This window comes from Pezoporus wallicus, unplaced genomic scaffold, assembly GCF_028554395.1.
Source record: "Pezoporus wallicus isolate ANWC-B61680 ecotype Strahan unplaced genomic scaffold, APGP_CSIRO_Pwel_v1 contig_4309, whole genome shotgun sequence".
Lineage (NCBI taxonomy): Eukaryota > Metazoa > Chordata > Aves > Psittaciformes > Psittacidae > Pezoporus > Pezoporus wallicus.
This window is the reverse complement of record NW_026638191.1, coordinates 3,151,945-3,174,228: the sequence shown is the minus strand read 5'-3', so window position 1 is coordinate 3,174,228 and position 22,284 is coordinate 3,151,945. Positions and strand designations below refer to the sequence as shown.

General features: G+C 45.4%; 1 protein-coding gene across 5 annotated transcripts in view; it reads right to left on the bottom strand.

Annotated features, from left to right (window-relative positions):
* Window positions 1–22,284, bottom strand: part of NRG2 (neuregulin 2) — a 152,183-nt gene that overhangs the window by 5,794 nt on the left and 124,105 nt on the right. For 3 of the 5 annotated variants that reach the window (XM_057409886.1, XM_057409889.1, XM_057409890.1), the window contains 5 exons: window positions 17,502–17,560; window positions 7,238–7,261; window positions 2,854–2,956; window positions 1,808–1,931; window positions 203–330 (listed from right to left, as the gene is read on the bottom strand). In XM_057409886.1, the coding sequence (XP_057265869.1) occupies window positions 203–330; window positions 1,808–1,931; window positions 2,854–2,956; window positions 7,238–7,261; window positions 17,502–17,560 (438 nt within the window). Of the gene's footprint in view, window positions 1–202; window positions 331–1,807; window positions 1,932–2,853; window positions 2,957–7,237; window positions 7,262–17,501; window positions 17,561–17,812; window positions 17,890–22,284 lie in introns of all 5 variants that reach the window. The other 2 variants (XM_057409887.1, XM_057409888.1) reach the window with 2 other exon arrangements.

The window sequence follows — 22,284 nt, the reverse complement described above, 5'->3', positions numbered from 1 at the left end:
CCTTTCCACACCTCTCACTAACTAACTCACTAGTGCCAGTGAAGACCAGCAGTGTCACCATGGCCTGCATGCCAGCACAGTGCCAAACAGCAAGTGAAAACAGGAAAGGGAGGTGAAAGAAAAAGCTGTTCCTGGCTTTGAATCTCATAGCATCCTAAGGCAAAGAGGGGAAGAAGGTTCAGGGGAAAACAGTATACATCACCTCTGGCTGGACGTTGGAGTGGCTGTGGAGCAGTGATGAGATGGAGAGCAGGAGTGACTTCCTGAAAAGGTTGTCTCTGTTTCCCTTCGGATCACATGCTCAGTGGCAGAAACATTCTTAGAGATATACTGTAAAACATGTAGAATCACACACATCAGCTCGGCCATGCTGCCACAGCCAAATTTGGCTGGCTTAATTATTTCTGGTGAAATCAGATGAGGACTGAGTGAACCCAGTAGCTTCACACACCATAGAAAGACAAGGAGGCTGGAGCTCTGCCCCTGCACTTTGCACAGTGTCATGGGGACTGCAGAAGGGTAAGAAGAGCCAAGGGGCTCCCCAGAGGACAGTGGTACCACGTGTAGCTATTGAGCAGAAAAACATCTCTGCTCAAAGAGGTTATGCACCCGACAGAGTACCAACAAAAGACAACCACACGAGATCAGTGAGACATTCAAGTCCCACAGAAATGCCAGGTATCAGCCAAATATTTATGCTGAGATATTGCTCCATCCACCAACAAGCACTGCTTTTTACAGGTACACTGAGATCTCTGTGGGAGTCAGCACTTCAGTTCAGAGGGATGTGGTTCTTAGAAATTCCCTTTCCCTCTTCCTTCATAGCTGGGATTCAACCAAGCTAAATTTTAGCATCCAAAGGGTGACCCAGCAAACCTTGTAACTGAGTCACTGTAGTCATTTGATCATCGAATCACAGCCTGGTTTGTGTTGGAAGGGAGCTTAAAGCTCCTCCAGTCCCAACCCCTTCCACAGGCAGGGACACCTTCCACTAGAGCAGCTTGCTCCAAGCCCCTGTGTCCAACCTGGCCTTGAACACTGCCAGGGATGGGGCAGCCACAGCTTCTCTGGGCACCCTGTGCCAGCGCCTCAGCACCCTCACAGGGAAGAGCTTCTGCCTAAGAGCTCATCTCAGTCTCCCCTCTGGCAGGTTAAAGCCATTCCCCTTGGCCTGTCCCTACAGGCCCTTGTCCAAAGCCCCTCTCCAGCTTTCCTGCAGCCCCTTTAGGCACTGGAGCTGCTCTGAGGTCTCCCCTTCAGGAGCCTTCTCTTGTCCAGGCTGACCCAGCCCAGCTCTCTCAGCCTGGCTCCAGAGCAGAGCTGCACCAGCCCTCACAGCATCTCCGTGGCCTCCTCTGCACTCACTCCAGCAGCTCCACATCCCTCTTGTGCTGCTGCCCCAGAACTGGATCAGGACTGCAGGGGGGATCTCCCCAGAGTGCAGCAGAGGGGGAGAATCCCCTTCCTCAAAGTGCTACTCATGCTCTGGGGGTGCAGCTGCAATAGCTTAATAAACAGGCACCATCAGGAACATCTCTCTCAAACAGGATCACATTTTATTCATCAAAGTAAGTCTGTTCCAAGTGCCCTATTTTCACCCTGCCATTCAAAGTAAAATCACTTTTCACTTCAGATATCATTTTTGGAAATGTTTCTATGTAGAATCTCATCTTTTCATTCAAGTTTGTTACTGTTTCACTCCTCACACACATGCCCACAGGTGTATAAGCACCCACATCCACATCAAATCCCTGGCAGAAAACAGGAACTCAGTAACATGCATCGAGATGGAGACAAAAGGTCTTACATCGGCCATTTGGATTTCCTCGGGATCCAAACGTGGATGGCTTGGCCCGTTCGCAAGGCTCCTGTTCTGATGGGCAGGGCACATGTTCTGACGTAAATGATTATGCATTTGTTTTCTTTGTTTCCTTTAAAACAGAAAGGAAAAAATCCATCAGGAAGACTTATGGGGCTCTCTGCCCCAGAGACACCTGGAAGATGCAAGATAGAGAAGGCAAGTATCAGACGTGCTTGTTTCAATGGTGTTTGTGAAAGCTGCAAACAGGAGGAAACAATGCATTCAACACTTGCCACCTTCTGCTGCTTCTGCTATAAAAGATGAACATTTCTTATCATGGGCAATTTGGGAAGCTGGGTCCAAGGTCTCCTCTTGCAAGGCAAGGCTCAGCACAATGCAGTGGAGCCAGGGGTACCATGGTGCTGGGAGCAGAGGAGAAAAGCAGGGAGGTGGAAACCGGGAAGCAGGTCCTGGCTTGGCCTTGGTGGCAAGGCACTCGACCTGTCCTTCATTAAGCACAAACTGGTAAAGCCTACAATAGCAGGGCATCCACTCTGCAAGACCCCTCATGTCCCAGGGGCACCCTGGACTGAGGTGAGGCGCAAGTGAAGTAGGGAAAAATGTGCTGCCCAGGAAGAAAAAGCTGGCCATAAAAGAGGTCCCCAAGCATCTTGTTCCATCAAGATAACTCTGAAAGTCCCTGAAATGTACATAGCTGAGCCGACAGCTCCTGCACAACAGCCCAGTGTGCTTCTGCTGTCAGGAGATGAGCTGCTGCCTTGAGGACCAGCTTTACTCAGTAACAGAGCATCACCTGGCTGGAGGAAATGATGCTGATTCAGGGGATAAGCAGATGGTCCCAGGAAAACATCCTGCTCAGGCACAGCCTGCTAGGTGGCTTCACTGTTCTCCTTCATGAGACCTTGCTGGGAACACCACAGCACAGCATCTCCTTAAAGTAGCATTTGGGTGAAGAGCATGAAAGCACAAAGCATGATCACGGCCACTCCGTAACCTCTAGCCAGTGCTGTCTGCTAACCACCCATACTCACTTGGTTTTACAGTAAGCTACCACACAGACGATGCCCACCACAAGCAAGGCAACGCAGATTCCTGTGATGGTTAAAACTCTCTTCTGGTAGAGCTCTTCCGCTTCTGCAAATGGAGAGAAGAAACCACAATGACAAATGGGCTCCAGCACCAGGGATGCGCCTGGCTGCACAGGAACCAGCACTGTGTGTGGGTGAGATGGAGAACAGGGCTCAGTCAGACCTCCTGCCAATCCACTGCCTGTCTCCAATAGCTGCCCCAAACCTGAGACCAGCTGGCCCAACCTTGCTCACCCCGCAGGAGACCTTCACTGCTTTTGCCTCTCTGCACCTTTGCCCTCTTTCACTCACCCCTTCTGTGCTCAAACACGCTGCTTGCTTTCCTTGCCCACAGCATAACTCAGTGACTAGTCTCAAACAGTCCCACGACTCTCCTCTCCCTTCCAGCACATCCCTCTTCTCAGGAACTCAGTAGCCTTCAAAGAAGCCCCCGAGCAACCCCCATTCACCACGTACACCCATGCCCTGTGATGCTCTCTCCCATCACAGGCTCTCTGCTCTGACTTAGAATGCCTTTTCCTTGCAGCAGCTGCATGCCCTGGAGCTCTGCGGTGTGGCTAGAAACCACCAAGAAACAGGCTCCAAAGCATGTAGGTGCTGAAGAGGACATCCTAAAACAGTCCAAAAGCAGAATGAGGATGGAAAAGTGATAGTGTGTGAGACAAAGAAAAGGGAGTGGAGCAGTTGAAATACAGTAACGGGTTACAGTTATGGATCTTTAATGAAACCCTAGGAAATTATTAATTTCATTGCACCAGATAACTGAGATGCACGCACAGAATTCAAGCAGCATGCTGCTGCTTCTCTCAAATACCACCATTTGTCACGGACCGCCTTTCAAACCAGGAAAGTCAGTCACTTGCATCAAAATCCAAACCATGCTGAAGTGAGGTAATTGTTCACATTAATCAAGGCTTCAAGGGAACACTCGGATGCCGCTTGCTGGGTAACTACACCTAGGCAGCAATCACATGGCAAGGGCACCTCTTCCTCTGTGGCTACACCAGAGCAGATGCTCTTCACGGCAACATCCAGCAATCTCCACTGAGATCAGCAGAAGCAATTTGTCTCTGGGGCTGGAGGACTGAGAGAAGGATTCAGTGCACACCTGCCATGAGCATTTTAGTTCAACATCTATGGGAGATGTCCTGATGCCTGCATAGTTACATGTTAATGTTAATGGGATTTGTGCCTTCTTTAATATTCATTGAAATATTTTTTCATATAGATCAGGCAACAAAACTCATGCTGTGGCTGCTGTGCTCACCATGCCACACTAAATAACCTTGAATGGACTATATGATAGCCCCAGACAATGAAATTCAAAACCAGAAAAGAAACAGGTCTGGTGTTAGAAACTCTGGACTTCAGCAAAAAAGCACGGGGCAAGCAATGAAGCATTCCAGATAACTGGATATTTAGACAAATTTCACCCTTTTGTTTTGGGAAGGAAAAGGCATTTTTGGGAAATAAAAAAAACCAAAAGTGCTAGGAAAAATGTTTATCTCTTTCTAACTTTTAAAAAGAGAACGAAGAAAGATTTGCTAAACAAGGGCTGAGAACGACGGCCCTGGCTTGGAGATGTAAAACATCATCAGTAGAGCTTTCTTCATACCTGTGCTGCAAAATCTCAGTATAAAGCAACACATTTCCATCCATTTTGTTTCAGCACTGGCCTCTGGCTTCATGAGGCACTCAGGGTGCTGCTGGTGGGTCTCCAGGAAGGCCATGTGCCACCATTCACTACAGGCAGCTGAGACTCTCCCACACTCATGAGGGTGTGGACCAGGAACAACAGATATGGGTCTCCTGTGGCCTGGAAGTTGCTGCTCCGTCAGCTTCACCAGCTAGCTGCATCCCTCAGAGCCGACGCCTGTATGGCCTGGGACCTCTTAGAGGAGCAGCTGGGTGCTGGCTGACATACTCCTTGTGCTTTACTACAAGGAACAATGTGGAGCTGGCATGGGGAAAGAGCTCACTGAGGTGAGACACCTCCCTCAGTGACATGTTCCCATTGCACGGATGCCCTATTCCAGGCATCTGCAACCATGGCAGACAAATTTTCTCGCTCTTGCACACCTCTAGGACCTGGATTCTAGCTCTTCCCTTCAGCCAGGAGTTTCAGGGATTTTATCAGGGTCAGGAAAACCAGCCAGGTTCATATCCTGGCTACAGATGGCACCGGTGAGAATTTTGGTACTACCCAGCAAAAGCTACTTTTACAAAAAAGTAAAGCCGGAGCAGGTCAGTTTCCACCATGGACTCATCCATCAAGCCAATTTTTCCAAGCGCAGTGTCCTTCACCAGCTATGTTTTTTACTACAAAGACTTCTGTTCCAAGCGTAAATCGTTCCCTTTGAATCATGGAGGAGGGAGAAAAAAGCAAAAAGCAAAGCTATTAGCTAAACAACACAATCTTTTGCCCGAGGCTCAAATCCCAGCCGCTGTTGTGATGATCATGTCATCTGGCTCTGGCACGTCTGACTGTTCCAAAGCTTCACCTCAATTGCACAGGGAATGTTTCAGTTCATCAGAACTGCAGATTTAGCCTCTCTGTCTTAAGCTAACAGCTCTGCTATGTGAAGCAGTGACGTGTGAGGCTGTGCTGCAAAGCTACAAGTTAAATGACCTGCTGATAGTAATTTAGCTTGGTTCCTCGCATCTCATTAAAGCTGATAAAGCTCCGTAACACAGTATCTTCCTGTTGCACAAAACCATCTCAACAATGACAGAAAGAAAATAGGAGAATGCACACTACAATTCTGTGTTTGAGAAGGTCCTGGAGCAGAACTTGTCCATTTGTGCCTCTGTGCTCTACAAACACCACAACTTCAGCAGCAGCAGCATCGTCACTCTAAGCAGCAAACACTATGAACAAACCATGTGGTGCCACATAATGCTGACAGAATCACAGTCCAGCCATGGGTGTCACAGCAACGCATGAGAGTGACAGACGAATGACAGAGAAGAGACGACTGCAGGCTGGGAACAGGATGTGTGCGGTTCTGTGATGACATTGAGAATGAATGAGGAAAAGGACAAGAGGTCAACAAAAAAGGGATGTCAAAAATCCTCAATTTTTAAGCTAATTTCAGTGTATTGGCATTAGCAGCACCGCTTTCTCTGAAACACCTGACTACAAAATGAATGTTTTCTGCAGTAGGGAAGAGCTGCTGTGGGATATAAACCCATCCTGGTGGATCCACCCCATCCTGGTGGACCAGGCACAAAAGAACCAGAGGAGACAAGTTTCTCCAGCTTCATTCAGCTACTGTATGTCCCTCTACCCTGGGGATCCAAGAAAACAGCTTAGGATCCAGAAGTGAAAGACTGGTGTCCCCATACCTCTAGTAAATGGAATTGTAGCATCTTCACGTGGAGATCTGCTTTGGCTGGCACTGCCAGGTCAGTGTTTTTAAGTTAAATGATGAATCTCTTTGCTCTCATCTGACCAGCCTCCCCATGATTGGCTTGTACACTCAAGGGAAACCTACCCTCAATAATCTGATTTCCCAGGTGCTTACTCAAGAAATTCTTGATGTATTTCTAAAAACAGACTGAGGAGAATGGAAGAAAAATAATATGATTATGAGCACTTGGGCAGGAGCAGGTAATTGCCCAAAGGGGATATTTTTAAAAGCCTTTAAAACACTGCGGCATTTTTCCAAACTTCAGCTTGCCAGCATGATGCTCAGAATGACACCCCCCACTCTCATGGGAGACTACTGACCTCCCTGAGCTCACTGTGTTCTATACTAGCCCATCTCATGTCATCTTTCTTGGAATAATTTTCTCCTGGTCAAGAACCAAAATAAGCCACTAACCTTTGGGAGAAAAAACAGCAAAGCTCATTGTGACCCTCATAGGATCCAGTGGAGGTTAGTGCATCCAGGGTGGTAATTTCTATAAAAACCTTGATCTTTCTAAAACCCACCTTCCTGGAATGCCTGCCCATTCCCAAGTGGTGCCTGCTGGCAACCTCTGGGATGGTCACAAACTCCAACTCTTCAGTTAAATACAGAAAAGCATGTTGAATGGGGAGACGTACGGCCATTATAACACCCCAGTCATGGAACACGCACCAGCCTGCTGCTTAAAACAAAGAAAAGAGTGCTGCTAAAGATACACGTGTATTTTTATAGGTTTACATTTAGATTTTGTGGTTGGTTTTGGTTGGTTTGTTGGGGTTTTTTCAAACCAAACATCTCTCGTGGTGCCAGGGAAGAGAACAGAAGAGCTGATTTTTTAATCATCCCATTAAAGCCATAAATATAATGTGGGCAGCTTTTAATGGCTTCTGATTAATAAATGAATGGTTGGTCCATACCCTTTAATTCAAATCCAAGATGCTCTGCCAATGCAGAAAGAAGACAAGGAAGAGAAAGAGAAAAAGAAAAACAGGTCTGTCAGAGAACTCTAATATGCAAACACACACACTGTGCAGTTAGAGCAGGTTAGCTTTCTGTAGGCTCAGCAGCAGTTACACGAAAGACAGTGTATGCTTCAGAGCATTTCAAATCCCCACCAGAGCTTATATCTAATGTAAAGGAAGACCCAAACAAATTGCAGTGGAAGTTAATTATGAATTCTTTTAGTTAATTATGAATTCTTCTGAGATGAGCCATGTTTGTTAGTACCTGATATGGAATTCACAGTTTAGGCAGGGGGGAAAAAATTGAAAGGAAAAAAAAAGGTACACTTGTTCTGAAACAACTCCTGACAGGTCAAAACACACAGCGACTGCATGAACCTGGTACAAATCATTCACTCACTTTCTACAGGCAAAATAAACCCTGCGTGGTTTCACATGCCCATCTCTGCCTGGGACCTGCGCATCAAAGCAGGGCGCTGTGCAGACAGATGTGTGGGCACTTGTACAGGCCCTGAGACCTGCCAGCACATTTCTGCTGCCCATCACCTCGAGTCTGGTCTCGGATGCACAGCATCATCTGGCAGCAGTGCCTGTGAATCACCTGATGGCCTGTCAGTTGTGTGAGCACTGTTCCTGATGGTACAGTTCTGCAGCTGAACCACTGATGCTGCAAGTGACTCATCGCCTGGCGCAGGCAACGAATCCCTTGCAGATCTAAAAGTGCAAATTGCACTGGAAGTTTCCCTCAAGTCTGTGATCTTCCACGTTTCACTTCTGCTGTGGTTCTGCATTGTTTTGGAAACAACAAACATGCTGAAAAAAGCACAAACAGGAGCATCTGCTTTCAGATTAATATTCATTACAGGATTGCAGTTTGTCTTGCAGAGACAGTGCTAAGCAAAGTAGTTTACATAATGAATCAACATACAGTCATCCAAAACAGGTATCCTAAATTTTACTAATTGTCCTGGTACAGGCCTCAACTAAAGACAGTTTTTCTTACGTAAACATGAAAGTTCTCCGTACTTACCATTGCTGTTTCCAATCACCATACACACAAGATTATTTGCAGCTTGGAGATGTCCAGATTTATTTACTACATTTTCCATAGGAACTGCTTTTTTTTTTTTGCTGCACAAAAATACTGGCTTTCTTTTGCAATGCTGTTCAAAATTTAGGCGGGGGGAAATCAGCACTAATAGTTATGGAACACATAAACACATTTTCTAAAGCAGGTTCTTCTCTTCAGATCAATGCTGATGCTTGGGGGGTTTGGAGGGTTTGGAAGTTGGTTGGGGTTGGGTTTTGTTCAAATTTTGTGTAATTTCAAGGCCGCAAAACCTGGCTGCTCTCTGCTTCACATCTCACAATTGTGCAAAAAAATGGCAAGCTCTAACATGCGTTTCACAGTCACTTTGTACAAGCTGCAGTGACATAGATGCAATGTGGTGGGCAGCAGAGAACTGGACAGAATACACCCAGCCTAAACCTCTTGATTGTCACATCTAGCCTTGACCTATTACCAAGGCATGCTGCCATTACACACACACAGTTTCACCTGACACTATGACAAATGCACGTAAAGACACGTTAAATTTCATCAGTATGGCTACACTATCTATCCACCTTAAGCTGCACACTGCTTATACTGCCACATTTCCTCCCTGTTCCAGGATTTACTGCAACTTCTGCAGATACAAATGGATGCAATTCGAAACACTTCCATGATTTTCTTTGCAAACTCAGAAATGCTGATGCAAACAGAGGTGGTGGGAAGAACCTGAGGGACTTTCACCTTCCCACTGTCACTCTCACATTACAGCTGCAGTTTCTTTTGGCTCCCCAAACCCCTGGAGCAGATACAGACAGGTGGCTCATTGGATCTTAGCTACAGTTTCCCTGAGTAGGGAAGAAAACAGTAGCTTTACAAATAAAGGAATTCTTACCCCAGCCTAAGCTTCTGCATCTGATGTCCACAGCTATTATCATTTCAAGCTATGGACATTGCTTCTCTATTACTCATAACTGAACACATTGAATAGGGAGCCACTCTCCCTTTCCCCTTCTCAGGAGTTCCTCCCATCGTGGGCAGGTATTGCCTTCTGTGCTGGGACAGTGAAGGAGGAGACACTTCAAGAGCACACTGGCGTCTGGAGGCTTTTTCTCTTCTCTAAAGAAGAGTCTGTTCAAAATTAGTCAACAATTTACAATCAAGAGGCTAATGAGGTGACCCCAGCTCTGGTAAAACATGGCTTCAAAGGATAATCATTCTGCAACCAGCAGAAGGGTATCACCTTCACAACAATGGCTTACCACATAGAGTGTGCCTATTTTATACCAACAGTATACTGCTTGGTAGCAAACATATTTGAGAAATTGAAAGTTCTCCTAGAGACAACAGTTTTATTTTGGTCTGGAGATATTTCTGACTACCATGCTTGAAAGAAGTCTTCTTTACTTTTTAAGAGGTTGATCAGGAAAAGTACTACATCTTTAAAAGCTTTGGTTTATATTTGCTCCTACGTGGAGAAGATGCTCAGCACGATGTGTAGCACCTCCATTGTGTCCTGCAACAGTCCGGTCAACCTGCATTTTACACTCCCAGTAAGACTGGCAGTCTGTTTGGCTGCTGGGGATGCCTAGAAACCTTTGAGCAACAGTCCACGCTGTGACATTTAACAATACAGAAGGAAGCATAAGATCTAGGTAAGTCCTCCAGCTCCTCCAGGCAGTGATTCACTGCACACTGACAGAGGTGGCTGCAATGTGGAGGTGTATTGCAGGAGTCTCATGGCAGAAGGAACCTTTGGGATAACTAAAATTAAATGGATTAATCCTATCTGTAGAGACAAACTGACCCATGCCAGCAGCGCTGGCAGAGTGCAGAGTACTCTCCAACTTTCACAGACAAGCTCCATTGGAAGCAATAAATTCAGAGGCTACCACACAAACTACAGTGAGGCAGCATTAGGCTGAGGATATGGGTGTACTATTCTTCTCACATCATCAGCCTCTGCCTGAACTCCACACATGCTCCCTGGCCATGGCAAGGAGGAAGGGCTGAGCACCCTGAACTGCTGTCAGAATCCCCAAACTATTTGTAATGAGGATGTTTTCATGGAAAATTTCATTCCATATGTGCCCGCTGAACCTTTCTGAAAAAGTTGGACTTAAATAGCCATCAGTGTTAAGGAATCAGTATCTACTGGCTTCTTTAATGCAGTATTTTGCAGTGTTTACATTATTTCTTGTACCTAAAAGGTAAGATAGTCTTTTCTGTGCTGATCTTACAGGAGACTGGACCCTAGTTTAGTAGTGTTCAAACACCTAACTACTGCGCGCATGACAGAAGGCTGTTCAAGAGAGAAAGGCGGTATGCATGGGAGAGATGAGGAAGGGAAAAAGGGAAAAAGTTGAAAGAGATGACAAAAATTATTCATTTTCACACTCTTCATTTCAGCTGCAGCACATCTGTGTGGGATTCAGGCCAGACACCATCACCCATATTGGTAGCGCCCGGCTGCTCAGAGCAGGGCTTGCTGAAGAGTCAAGTGATGCATGGACCTTCACTCAAGTCCCCAAAAGGTTGACAGTCAGATGAAGTGGAGTGAAAGAGAAAACCCAGTTGGATTTAGGAGCTCCAGTAGGGTGGGTTTTCTGTGGACCCACTGTCACAAACCTTGCGGTGCATTCTTTTTCTCATCATCAGAAAAAGTCCTACACTTACTTGATCCCTATCTATGTTTTTTTCTGTATAACCTGTTTCAAAAGATGGACAAAAACATTTAATCTAAAATAATATTCTATGGGTAACACTTCAAGACAAAATAGCTCACACTTGACTGTAGATTTAAGGGATGATTAAGAAAGATAAAAGCCTTAGCAAATAGTTGTGAAAACTGGCCCGGTGCTCACAATGACTTGAAATTGCCCAAGAAGTTGTTAAGATGTTTAGTTACTGCATGCATTATTCCCTGCAAGCACACTTGAGTCACCCAGAGAGCTCTCTGGGTCACAGAGCATGTTCCAAGGCATGAAGCAAAGTGGAGAATTAACATCTGAAGACCATCAAGACAGACTATTGGATAATAAATTGTACTGACAAGAGTAATACTTGCAGTACCCTGCTCCAGGCTTCCCCCAGGGGGTACAAGGAGCAATGCAAGACAGTCCTGTGATGCTGGGGACAAAGGATATTATGCTCATGTTGAGGGCTGGGCAACACATGGGATCTCCACGTACAGAAGGTTAGCAATCTTTCCATGAACTGCACAGCCATTTAGCTTGTCCAGTACTGTATAATAAAAACAAACAAATAGAGAAATCTGCAGGCCTCAAGGGTCCAGACACATAACAGTAGAGTGTTAGTAACCTGATGTGGATTAGCATGCAATTAACTTCAGAAGATCCTAAAGGGTAACCTGTCCTGCCATCGAGGGGAGAGGAATAACCCTGTTATGATAAACCACAAAAGCCCTGTAATTACCCAGCCACACCACAGCACAGACATTGCCCTGTAATTAAGTGGTCAGTGGTTACCGTGTCATTGAAAAGAAGCTGCAGAATGTTTGTGGAATTTAAAAAGCTGCTAAATATTGTTTTAGGGCTCAGAGGAGCAAAAGGTGGAGGAGGAAACAGAAAGCAGGTAAAAAAAGAAGTATTCGTCCACTTGTTTTCATATCACAACAGGTAGGAAACTGCTGCTGAATAAATGAATTGAAGTGAACAGTAAAGCTCAAATTGAGATCTAGACCTTTCCAGTAGAGCTTGAAGTGGTACGTTTATGCCTCTGGGATAAATGATCCCACAGGGATCTTCACCTCAGTGTGAGAAGCAAATGTCCAAACCCTACCTGTCAATAAGGTCATTTTTACATGTCAGGGTGATGACCAACAGACCAACACTCCTCTGCTGCATGCTGGTGGCTTCAGAGTGAACTGGACCATCCCTCAGAAAAATAAGAAGCCTCTCACCCAATAAACCTCCACTGCTTTGCTTCCACAGCGGTTGAGTCAGCAGCACTGGAGCCAGTTTGTGAGCCACTGTGGGAACATGCAATTCTGTTTCCAGTCCAGTGAGCCTGATACGTATCAGGACATTGCAAGCAGAAAAAGTTCATGTTTTTCTGGCTAGATAGGCTCCATGAGAGCAATTTCCTTGGAAAGAATGACTGGTGGGAAGACTCAGACGTCCAATCTACACCAAATGTGCTATTGTAGGGCAGAAATCATGCTGCTGAGATCATTACACAGATCATGCCAGTGACGGTGCAGTGGATGCTCAAGAACAGATGGTGGTTCTCGTCTCAAAAATACCTGTGCTCATCATCTGTTGTTGGAAAGAATCTGTAACGCCTATGCAAGGCAGATGTCATGCCACACAGCAAAGGATCAGGAACCAGACCCATCACACTCAACTTTTGATGGCTTCAGTTAGAGAGTCCTGGGAGACATATCAAGCTGGGAACTTGGGATCTGCTTTTGTATCAGTGTCTGCTGCAAGCAGAACTGGCCAGATAGTCTGCAACTACAAGACTGATTTCTCAGCTCAAGCTCTTCTCTTCCATGTTTCCAGACGACTACACTGAGTACCTTGCAACAAAATGGGCTTTTTATGTCCCCTTTGGGAAAGGGATTTGATGCCTAAATAGCAGACTCTTAGTAGATCCCAGAGTTGAAGACAAAGGCTGCTCTCCCAATACATAGCAGAAAATGCTCATCTGTGCTTCCAAAACAGGCCAGTAGGAAGACTCCTACTCCAAATTAAAATTCAATTTGTAAAGAAAGCAAGAATTAAATATGGGGTAAAAATGCAGAATATGCTAGAAATCATTGTATAAGAATGCCAGCGCTATTCCAGGATGTTTACAGGCAGGCTGCAGACTTCAACTGTAATGAGGTCACACAGTAGAAAATTAAAACGTTTCACTAAACAGGAAGATAAATGGTTATGACATTTGTCCTCCAGATCAGTGACAATTATTTTGGGAGATGAATAAATAGCAAAGTTAAGATGAAATTTCAGATTCCACAGACAAGAGGCAAGCATGTGCATAAAAATTCATCCCAAATTTCGAAATTGTTCCATAAACTGCAGGTGGAAAGCATCCAAATGTGCAGACTTAGGCAAGGAATAAATGTTCTCACTCACAATGTTTAACTTGCAGTATTTCAGCACCACCAAGAGTGAAATAGCTGCTAAGATGGTTTACAAAACCTTTACAACCAGCCCAAAGCTGGGTGGTTTATTGGTAAACTTCCAGCAGGGTTTTACAGAGACCTGAAAACTTTCTTGTAGAAGAGAGAAGATAGAGCTAGAGGCAGAACAGGCAGGCAGCTATGAAAACAGGTGCCAGCACAGGTTTAAAAACAAGGTTTCTGACAAGGAAGGATGATTTCGGACATGCTTCTATCTTCTGGAAAGCACTGCAGGACGTAGATGTGCCTCTGAAGCTGAACTCGGGAGACAGCTGTCAACTGAGTCTGTAGTGCCCACTAGAGGGTCTCATATTAGAGTTCCTTGCTCTTCTCATATCACTGAACTTTTCACCCACGTGCGCCGGCAGACATGAAGATCTGACTGCAAAGGCAAAATGGTCTCAAGGTACTAATGCTATGGATTAATCAGGCTGTGGATCAACAGTTTGATGGTTTTCAACTCCTGTTCTCCCTAGTGCATGGACAGCCAGACGCAGGTAATCTGTGACTGCAGGCACCTGTACCAGGTCTCTGGGAGTGACATCTGACAGCTACTTACAAGTCTGTACTCATCACCTTCAGTGCCTCTGGAGTAGTAGTTTTAAGGTTTCATGAACGTGGGAAAGCCATTTGTCATACTGTGTCCTAAAACTGACCTACGACAAACAGGACGGAACTTTTAAGTTTACCTGAGACTTTGCCCATAGTTTTGGGACGGGGATTACTATGCACCAGTGATGACAACCCCCTCATCTGTGCTGCTGCTACTTACCAGGTTATTGTCCATCTGCTGACTAATAGTAGCCAACTGTCTGCACATACCTAGTCACTGCTGAGCAGAAGAAATGTGCTGCCTTAGATCTCATTATGGCATGAGTCTTGCTAGAAAACAGACTGTCAGGGTGGCTTAGACTAATGCTGGCTTAGTGCAAAGACAGGCTTAGAGAACTGACACAGGTACCGGAGCTCTGCTCAGAAGTGGCACCTTGCAATGTTGTTTGCATGTATTTTCTTACATAAGTTTTAGCATGTTTCGTTTTTGTTTTCTGCAGTATCTCAGCACATTTCCCATCACATTTGTATTACAGTGCGAGCAAAATAAAATGTAAACTCTTTATAAGCAGATAGGAACTGACCTCCTAATAAGGGCTGAGCTGGGACAGGCTGGCAGGTCTTTGATAATACAGTAATAAGCCCAGATACAATTCCTAGTGAGTTTCTCTCTATATATCCAGAATGTCTGGCAGGTACAACCAGTAACTGGTTGCTGGTTGGTCATAGGGTTGTAACAACAACATAGAGAAACATCACATGCAAGAAAACCTATTTAAATACACTTGATTTTCATATTCATAATTGCAGTGGTGCAGCAGGTATTTCAGAAAATCGGATTAAATTAAATCTCCAGATCTACCTGTCAACCAGGAAAAGACAGCCTGAGCTCCTAGGGAACGTGGGGAGCTTTACCTCAGCAAAACCTGAACAAGGTTTTAAATCAGTGAGATAGGAAGCTGCTCCCAGAAGGAAGATGCACAACATCTGGCATGATGCTGGGATGCTGCACCATCTCCATCTGTGGCCCAAATTCAGCAAATCAGCTGCCGTATCTTTTCAGAACAGCATCTTAAATTTAGTTCACTCTGCAGAGACTCTCGCTCAGCCGTGGGATGTACCTACTGAAAATCATATTGTAATGTTTAATATTTATGATAAAGAATCAGAAGGCTCAAATCTAGGCTTTAAAACCTAAAATACCCAAAATGCATTTAAAACAAGGTGTCATTATTTACTATTTAAGTATCTGTCAAGTGCTGGCAATGATCTCAAAACATGAATCAGGACAGAGCTATTTTATTTTCAGTGGAAATGCCTGAACCTCATTTAATCTATTTCAGCTTTTGACCTGTCAGAACCCATTTAGAATGAAGCACTGAGTGAATTATAGAGCAACAGCAACTTCTACTGTGCCCTAATTATTGATTAAAGTAGAAAGTAAGCATTTGAACAGTCCAGACTCAACTGAAATACGTCCCCTATTCAGATGAACAGCAAGTTCAGTGCATGCTTTTCTGTGGTGCTGCTGCTATGTATGTTACCCAACTGTGACCTGAAAGTGAAAACAGCTATAAAAACATATGAATCATCTTCTTAGATGAATTTTATCCAAGTTCAGACAGGTACCCTGGATTGTTAAGCTGTTTTTACCTTACTATCCTGTGGTTAAAGCAGAATTTAGGCAAGGAAAAGTACATGTGTCTGTTTCAAAGCTGGCATTGCTCCTCTAACACACAAATAAAATTTAAACAAATCTCATTCCCATAAAAAGCTGGATTCTGCAGGCTGGGGAAGAAACACAAGCTGATTACTCTTGCCATTAATGTTCTGAAAAGTGATTTCCTGACATAAAAGTCATTTTCACCCATTTTGGTTTTGCAGCATGGTAGCAATAATGTTTAAGCTTGTTGGACACCATCTCATGAAACCCATCAGCTTCATTGGGCAAGCATCCCACTGCTGTCTGGAAGGAATCCTCTTCGCGCTAAGTTAAAGATCAAAAGAGAACATCTTGTTTTGTCATTTTAAAAAGAGCTTACTTGGATATTTCAGTCTGGAAGAATACATCAATGGAGGTTTCAACTTTGGAAGCCAATTTGGAACAAAAGGCAATGCAAAAACATCAGGCTGTCCCAGGGGCCTCGCAAAGGCCATTTGCATCTTGTCTGTATACTCTCTAGCAGAAGGAAGACTAATGCCAGCATGTACCAGCTATTAGCACGTGCTACTGAGACGCCTGCTATTGCCAGTTCAGGATGAGGACTGCAGGTTTTCTTACATAGCACGGAAGAGGGGGTACTGGCAGTCAAGGAGTCATCATGGAAAGGCATTTTTTGTCTGGTTCTCATTAATTAAAGCCTCATTTGTGGCTCTTTTAAAAAAGCCTCTTCAAAACCACCATCTGTGGTGGCCCAAACAGCCAGCATGGAGTCAGGATAGGGCACACAAAGGGTCACCATGTCTGATTTCCTGCCCTTTAGCTGCACCTCCTTTCAGGTCAGTTCTTATCCAGAGCAGGGTCCCACTGATGCTGAGACACCGTATGAATATGGACCCAGGAAAGTTACCTGTCTTGAACGAAATGATGTTTATAGGTGAGGCATTTGTGGACACCTAGGCCCTATAGGAACTAAAAACTAGAAACTGGGAAAGACTAAGTGCAAGGGCTTTAGAGTATTTACATCCACTGAATATGAGGTTAAAGGATCAATCACTGTAGATACACATAACCCATATGCAAGGATGTTCAGGCCCCTAGGAGAGAAAGGAACATCTCTGTGTCTGGGAGGGATATAATCTGAGATGCCCAGTCAGCAGATTAAGGCCATACCCTGCATGGCACTGAGGTGTGGGAAGCCCTGACAGTGGCAGCCACCAACATGACCTCTGGGGTTCCAGGCGTGCATATATGCCCTGTCCAGACCTCTGGGTGTGCTCCAGGATCCAGTCTCCAACCATCTCATCTGAACAGCAGCTGATGCTTGGTTTAGCTTCTGGAGACAGAAACGCAGCCTCACCTCAGGGGAAATTTCATTACAGCCCTCACTGTGATTTCCACAGTTGGTACAAATTAGACTCACACAGCCGCTCTCAAGTCATGGGAAAATGTTCTTCTCTTTCACTGCACAACACAGTCCATCTTGAGGCAGTAATGCTACCAGATACAGCTTATCACACAGACTGTTCTCACACAGCACACCACACGAACTTCTGCCTTACTTGCATTTTGCGTGAAAAGAGCAAGCAACATTCAGTTCAATCAGAAATGAAAGCTGAACCCATTCTAACAAATAGGAGGTAACAACGAGCCCTGATTCTCCTCTTGGACATGATCGCAGCTCCTCTTATGGCCAAGCAGAGCTGGGAGTGCACAAGACAGGAAGAGGGCTCTGGGAGAAGAACCTGCTTTAAGGACACAACACAGAGCTACAACAACCAGGCAGAGAGAGAAGTAGAAAGAGACATACTGGAGAAGCTGACCATTGCGAAATGCTGACACCGGTCTCCTGTGAATTCGATCGGACACCTACCGAAAGAAAGAAAACCAGAAAGAGAGAAACAAGATAGCAAAATGACACCCAAACAGACCGTACTGAGGCCCCTTCTGATCCTTGACATGACTCCTATCCATCTGCTCTCAGCCTTCACCCTTACCTGCATCCCTAAGCCCTAACCCAAAGCTGACACCAAGAGCCATCCCTGACTAGACCACTCTACATCCACCGCTGTGCCCGGGAGGTTTTAAGTAGTGTGGTGCATTTTTTGTCTTCAAACATACTTTGCTTAGGATCTGGCATGTACAATCGCAAAGGCAGTTTCTCCAAACATCTCTGTCCGAAGAATCCATTTGGACATCTGGAGGGGAAAAGGGGAGAAATCACAGAACATGTCTGGCACCATTCTCGAGGCTAAGGTCAGAAATAAAAAGTGCATTGTGATGAATGGAAAAAATAAAGGCTTAATGAGCACATTTATTCTTCGCTTTGCTTTAACCAGGCACCTGCAACATCAGCATTCCAGCTCTATTCTTTGGCCTGGGTCTTCAAGCAGCCAGCCAAACCCCTTCTTTCCTCCTCTGCCTGCCTCCTTCCTTCTCACCTGCTAGAAGTACCCGCTGTCAGGAAGACTGAGATGGGCTGGATGCTACTTTCAGAAGCTCTCCTTGGAGCTGCTACCTAGACAAGACTGGCAAGAGGCACCACAGAGCGGTGAGTAGCTGCTCAGGTGACAGCGAGCACTGTGTGTGGCAAGCATCTTCCCATCATTACCCCAGAAGTACCCACAGGATGCTCCAGGGAAAAAGGTTGCCATTAGAGAGGAAGCATGTGCAAAGTCTCTGTGTTAACAGAGAGAAAGGGACAGAGAAGAAAGCTGAACCCAACAGGTCTCATTTGCTGCCCAGTTGAGAGGCTGTCTCAGGGTATTCCTGAAGTTATGTGATGGATGGAGATGCGACAGCTCATGGGGCACCAGTTGTACCTCAGCATGATGCTGTAGTGGTGGAGACAGTGCCCTACTGATGAGGGCTGCCAGGCATGTGCTATTCAGAGCAGCCTGCAGGCTGAGCTAGGTCTGGGGAGCAGGGGGACAAGGCAGGGGTGCAGCAGGAGCTGCTGGACCACACTCAGTGCAGCAGCACTTGCACCCTCTGTGCTGTGACACACCAGCAACCAAGGGTGAACCTGGGAGGCAACGGGAGCTCAGCCAGGGGTGGTCAAACACTTCTCCATCAGGAACTTATCTCTTCCTCCCTTCACATCTTCTGGCCTCCTTGGATAGTCACTCAAAGCTATCCCTAGGCTTCTTGAAGTCACAGCTCTTACGTGCTTGTCTCATAACTGCCTCCCTCCCCAACTGAACTCTCCCTCTTCTGAGCTTAAGACACAGCTCTGAATCCAGCATGATCCAAGGAGAAGATACAGCCAATAAAAAGCTGCATAATCTCTTCATCCCATCTACTGTCTTTCCCCACCTCATCACCTCCGCAGCTCCAAACCTGTCCATCTTTCCCCTAAAGAATGCATTTTCCAGTTCTTCAAGGCAGGGTCCAGGGAGACATATCACCTGCTGTCCCTCTCACAGAAGAAAGCTTTGCTAGACACTCCATGACTGACATGACTTTGGAATTTGATTTCTTGCTGATTTTCACTGCAGTTTTAGTAGGTCTGCACTGAGCAAAAAAAGCTGGTGCACCCTCAGTGCCCATGACTAAACCTGTTTTCTATGCTACGTAGCATTTGGTTTCCAGGACCTGTGCTAACACTTCCATATGGGAGTGTGCTGGACTATTTGTGCACCCTGAACTGCTTGGGGACAACTTAAAGGCATGGCTCTGCATGAGGCTTCACTAAACTCCCCCGTCATCCACTTCAGTTTTTTGGTATCCAAGTAACTTTTGAAACTGGAAATGGCACTCCCTGCTCAGGCAGATCCTTTAAAAATTCACCCTCTTTTCTCATTCCTGGACATTCATCTTGGAGCACAGGGAAGGGAGACATACCAGCAACACTGTTTCAGTACCAGGGAGTCCAGACAGCTCCCAAGTAAAGCCCAGCCCAAGGGGTTACCATCAGACACGAAGGAGACCTGTTGACCTTCCCCACGATGAAACAGAGGACGCTGGTGCTGGGGAGTGGATTGAAGAGGATGCCTTGTTGGCAATCAAAGAGCACAAACCTGAGGCAGTTGGGTGATGCAGACTTACAAGGACATCCCTATGGAAGCACAACTTTGGAGCAACCTTTAAGAGATTACATTGGGGTTTGAATGAGGCATCCAAAATAGAGGGCGTCTTCCCAATCTTTTTTGAAGTTTATTCATCACAACTGGGAGGGTCATGAATTTATCCACAGGATCTTCAAAGGTATGCAGTTTAGCTTGCAATGTGCTGTCCATTTGTCTGGGATCTGAGATTTCACATATGTTGTGAGAGCTCTGAAGGGTCTCTGGCGCTGCTGAATGAAGCAAATGTCCTACCCACCTCAAAAAGGGCACATTGCCTAAAAAGGGTTTAAACTATCTCAGGTGCACATCTGCAAGAGGTCAGCCAAGGCTGGAACTTCAGTGTGACTGAAGCTGCATGCCATTAAGGAAAGACTGAAAATTATGTGCAAAATGGTGGAAGGAAATAAAAACCCAGAGAAAGAAATTGGTGAGAAGTGTAAAAGCAAAACTGAAGAGTGTCAAAGAAGCTTTGATGCCGTGACAGCTACCATATAGCCCTTTATCATATCACTGCAGTCAGCCTAGTGTGGGTGGGGAGAAGATCTTGCTAGACAGAAGGCAGTAGACAACAGTCTTGTCTGTGTCTAGGACAACTCAGGCTTTTCATCTTTAGCTACTAGTGAATCAGCAGTGGGAAAAGTGACAGAAAATAAACCCTCATGAACACGAGCACCTTCTGTCACCTCCCAAGCTAGTATACAAGTTGTCAAAACACTCTGGCATCCCTGGGTCCTGATTCCTCATAAAAAATGTTGCTGGCATCAACAGTGACCAGCAGACCTTTGAAAGTCTGCAATGCTCCTGATTCCTTTTTTTAGCTGTCTCATAGTTGTAAGCTGGTGAAGACGGTTTGTTATTCATTACTATGGCTCTAGACATGAAATTTCCAGTATGTATGGCACATGAGTCTCCCTGTCAGGACAGGAAGAACAACGGAAAGGACCCCTTCTGCATGCAGGATCTGCAACGTGTGGTAAGGGCTTCTGGGCAGCTTTTCTTCAGTGGCCAAGCACATGCCCTGAGGGATACGTCTGAAAGTTAAGGCTCACCAAGTTCAAGAGGCATGAGATGGTCTTTGATCATGGCATCCTTCTTCCTGCACATTTGACCCTAGTCAAGCATGTCTTTCCTCAAAGGCCAAGGGAAGTGGACAAAGCTGGGCCTGTAAGACCCGTCTTGGGGAAGTACAAGGCTGCACCAAGCTCTTGCAGACAGCACCTTGTCCCCTCTCTAGTCTGTGGGGACAACCCCAAGACTGCCAAAATTTTTATGTCCAGATTCTGTTGCTGGAAAATATCCAAATCTTTCAGTTTTGATCAATTGCTTAAGACCTTTTTTTTTTAAACCCCATATCGAAAACATCCACAAAGTTCTGTTCTTGCTTTCAGGATAAATTTATTTACACGGTAAAGAAAACTGCAGTAAGATGATCAGCCAAATAAAGCACTTTCAAAAGTACAAACCAAAATGGTTTGAATGACCCATTTCTGTGTTGTTTGAAGAGCACTTTTTTATGAAAATTGAGAAGCTTTGACCTTTTGTCCCATATCTGGGCAGAGCAAGAATCATTGTTAATTATTATTTGCTACTCTTAATTAATAACACCATTATCATAATGTTTCCTGCTGGAAGCAACACTCTTTCTGCCCAGCAGTTGATCTAAATCTTGCAAGGGTTGGCACATTTCCTTTGCTCCCCAAGATCTTAATTAAAGAGTGCCAAATTTGGTAGCTCTCAATGCAATCCATGTTACAGAACAATGTGAAGGAGCAGGTGCTTCAAAATAACAGGCTAAGGAGAAGCTGCAGCGAAAAAGACACAATGCACTGATCTAGCAAGTGGAGAAATGTTTCATGCATGTTGCTTAGTTGTGTGAAGGGCTGAAAAAGAAGACAGTTCTGTCATTGTCCCCTGACCAGTCCCAGATGATCAGGTTCTGGAGAGCCACAAAAGGCTGAACTCCACAAAATCACTGATGGGAAGAAAAGAAGGCAACCAGAATAAATTCAGAGGCCTTATCCAGAGCAGCTAATCAAGGCATGTTTGCTGTACAGTAGAGTCCAAACTGCAGGGACACCCACCTATGAGCTCAGTGAAGACAACAGTGCAGCTCCAACCGAGCTGTGGGAACTCAGCAGGATCTGTGATGTTGTCTTTTCTGAGCCTCACTGTTGCAGGATCAGTTTTCACACTGATGGTGCTCAAGGGTCTGCTATAGTTACAGGTGCACTAAAAAAGACATATTGGATGGGATTCATTGGGCTACTTGAACCTGAAAAGGTAGCTAATCTCATCACCCATGATAAACAGCACACAGGACTCAATGAATGAGTCCTGGTTGGCTCAGGAGGTTTGGAACAGGATGTGGAGATTTTCACCCGTAGCTCAACACTGTGGGCTCTTCATTTCCAAGGACATTGCAACACCTCCCCACAGAACTGCTTGTATATCCATGACAAGGAGATATCCTTGTGTCTGTGCAATGTGCAGCTTGTGCTGACCTATCAGTAGAGTTATCAAGAGGGG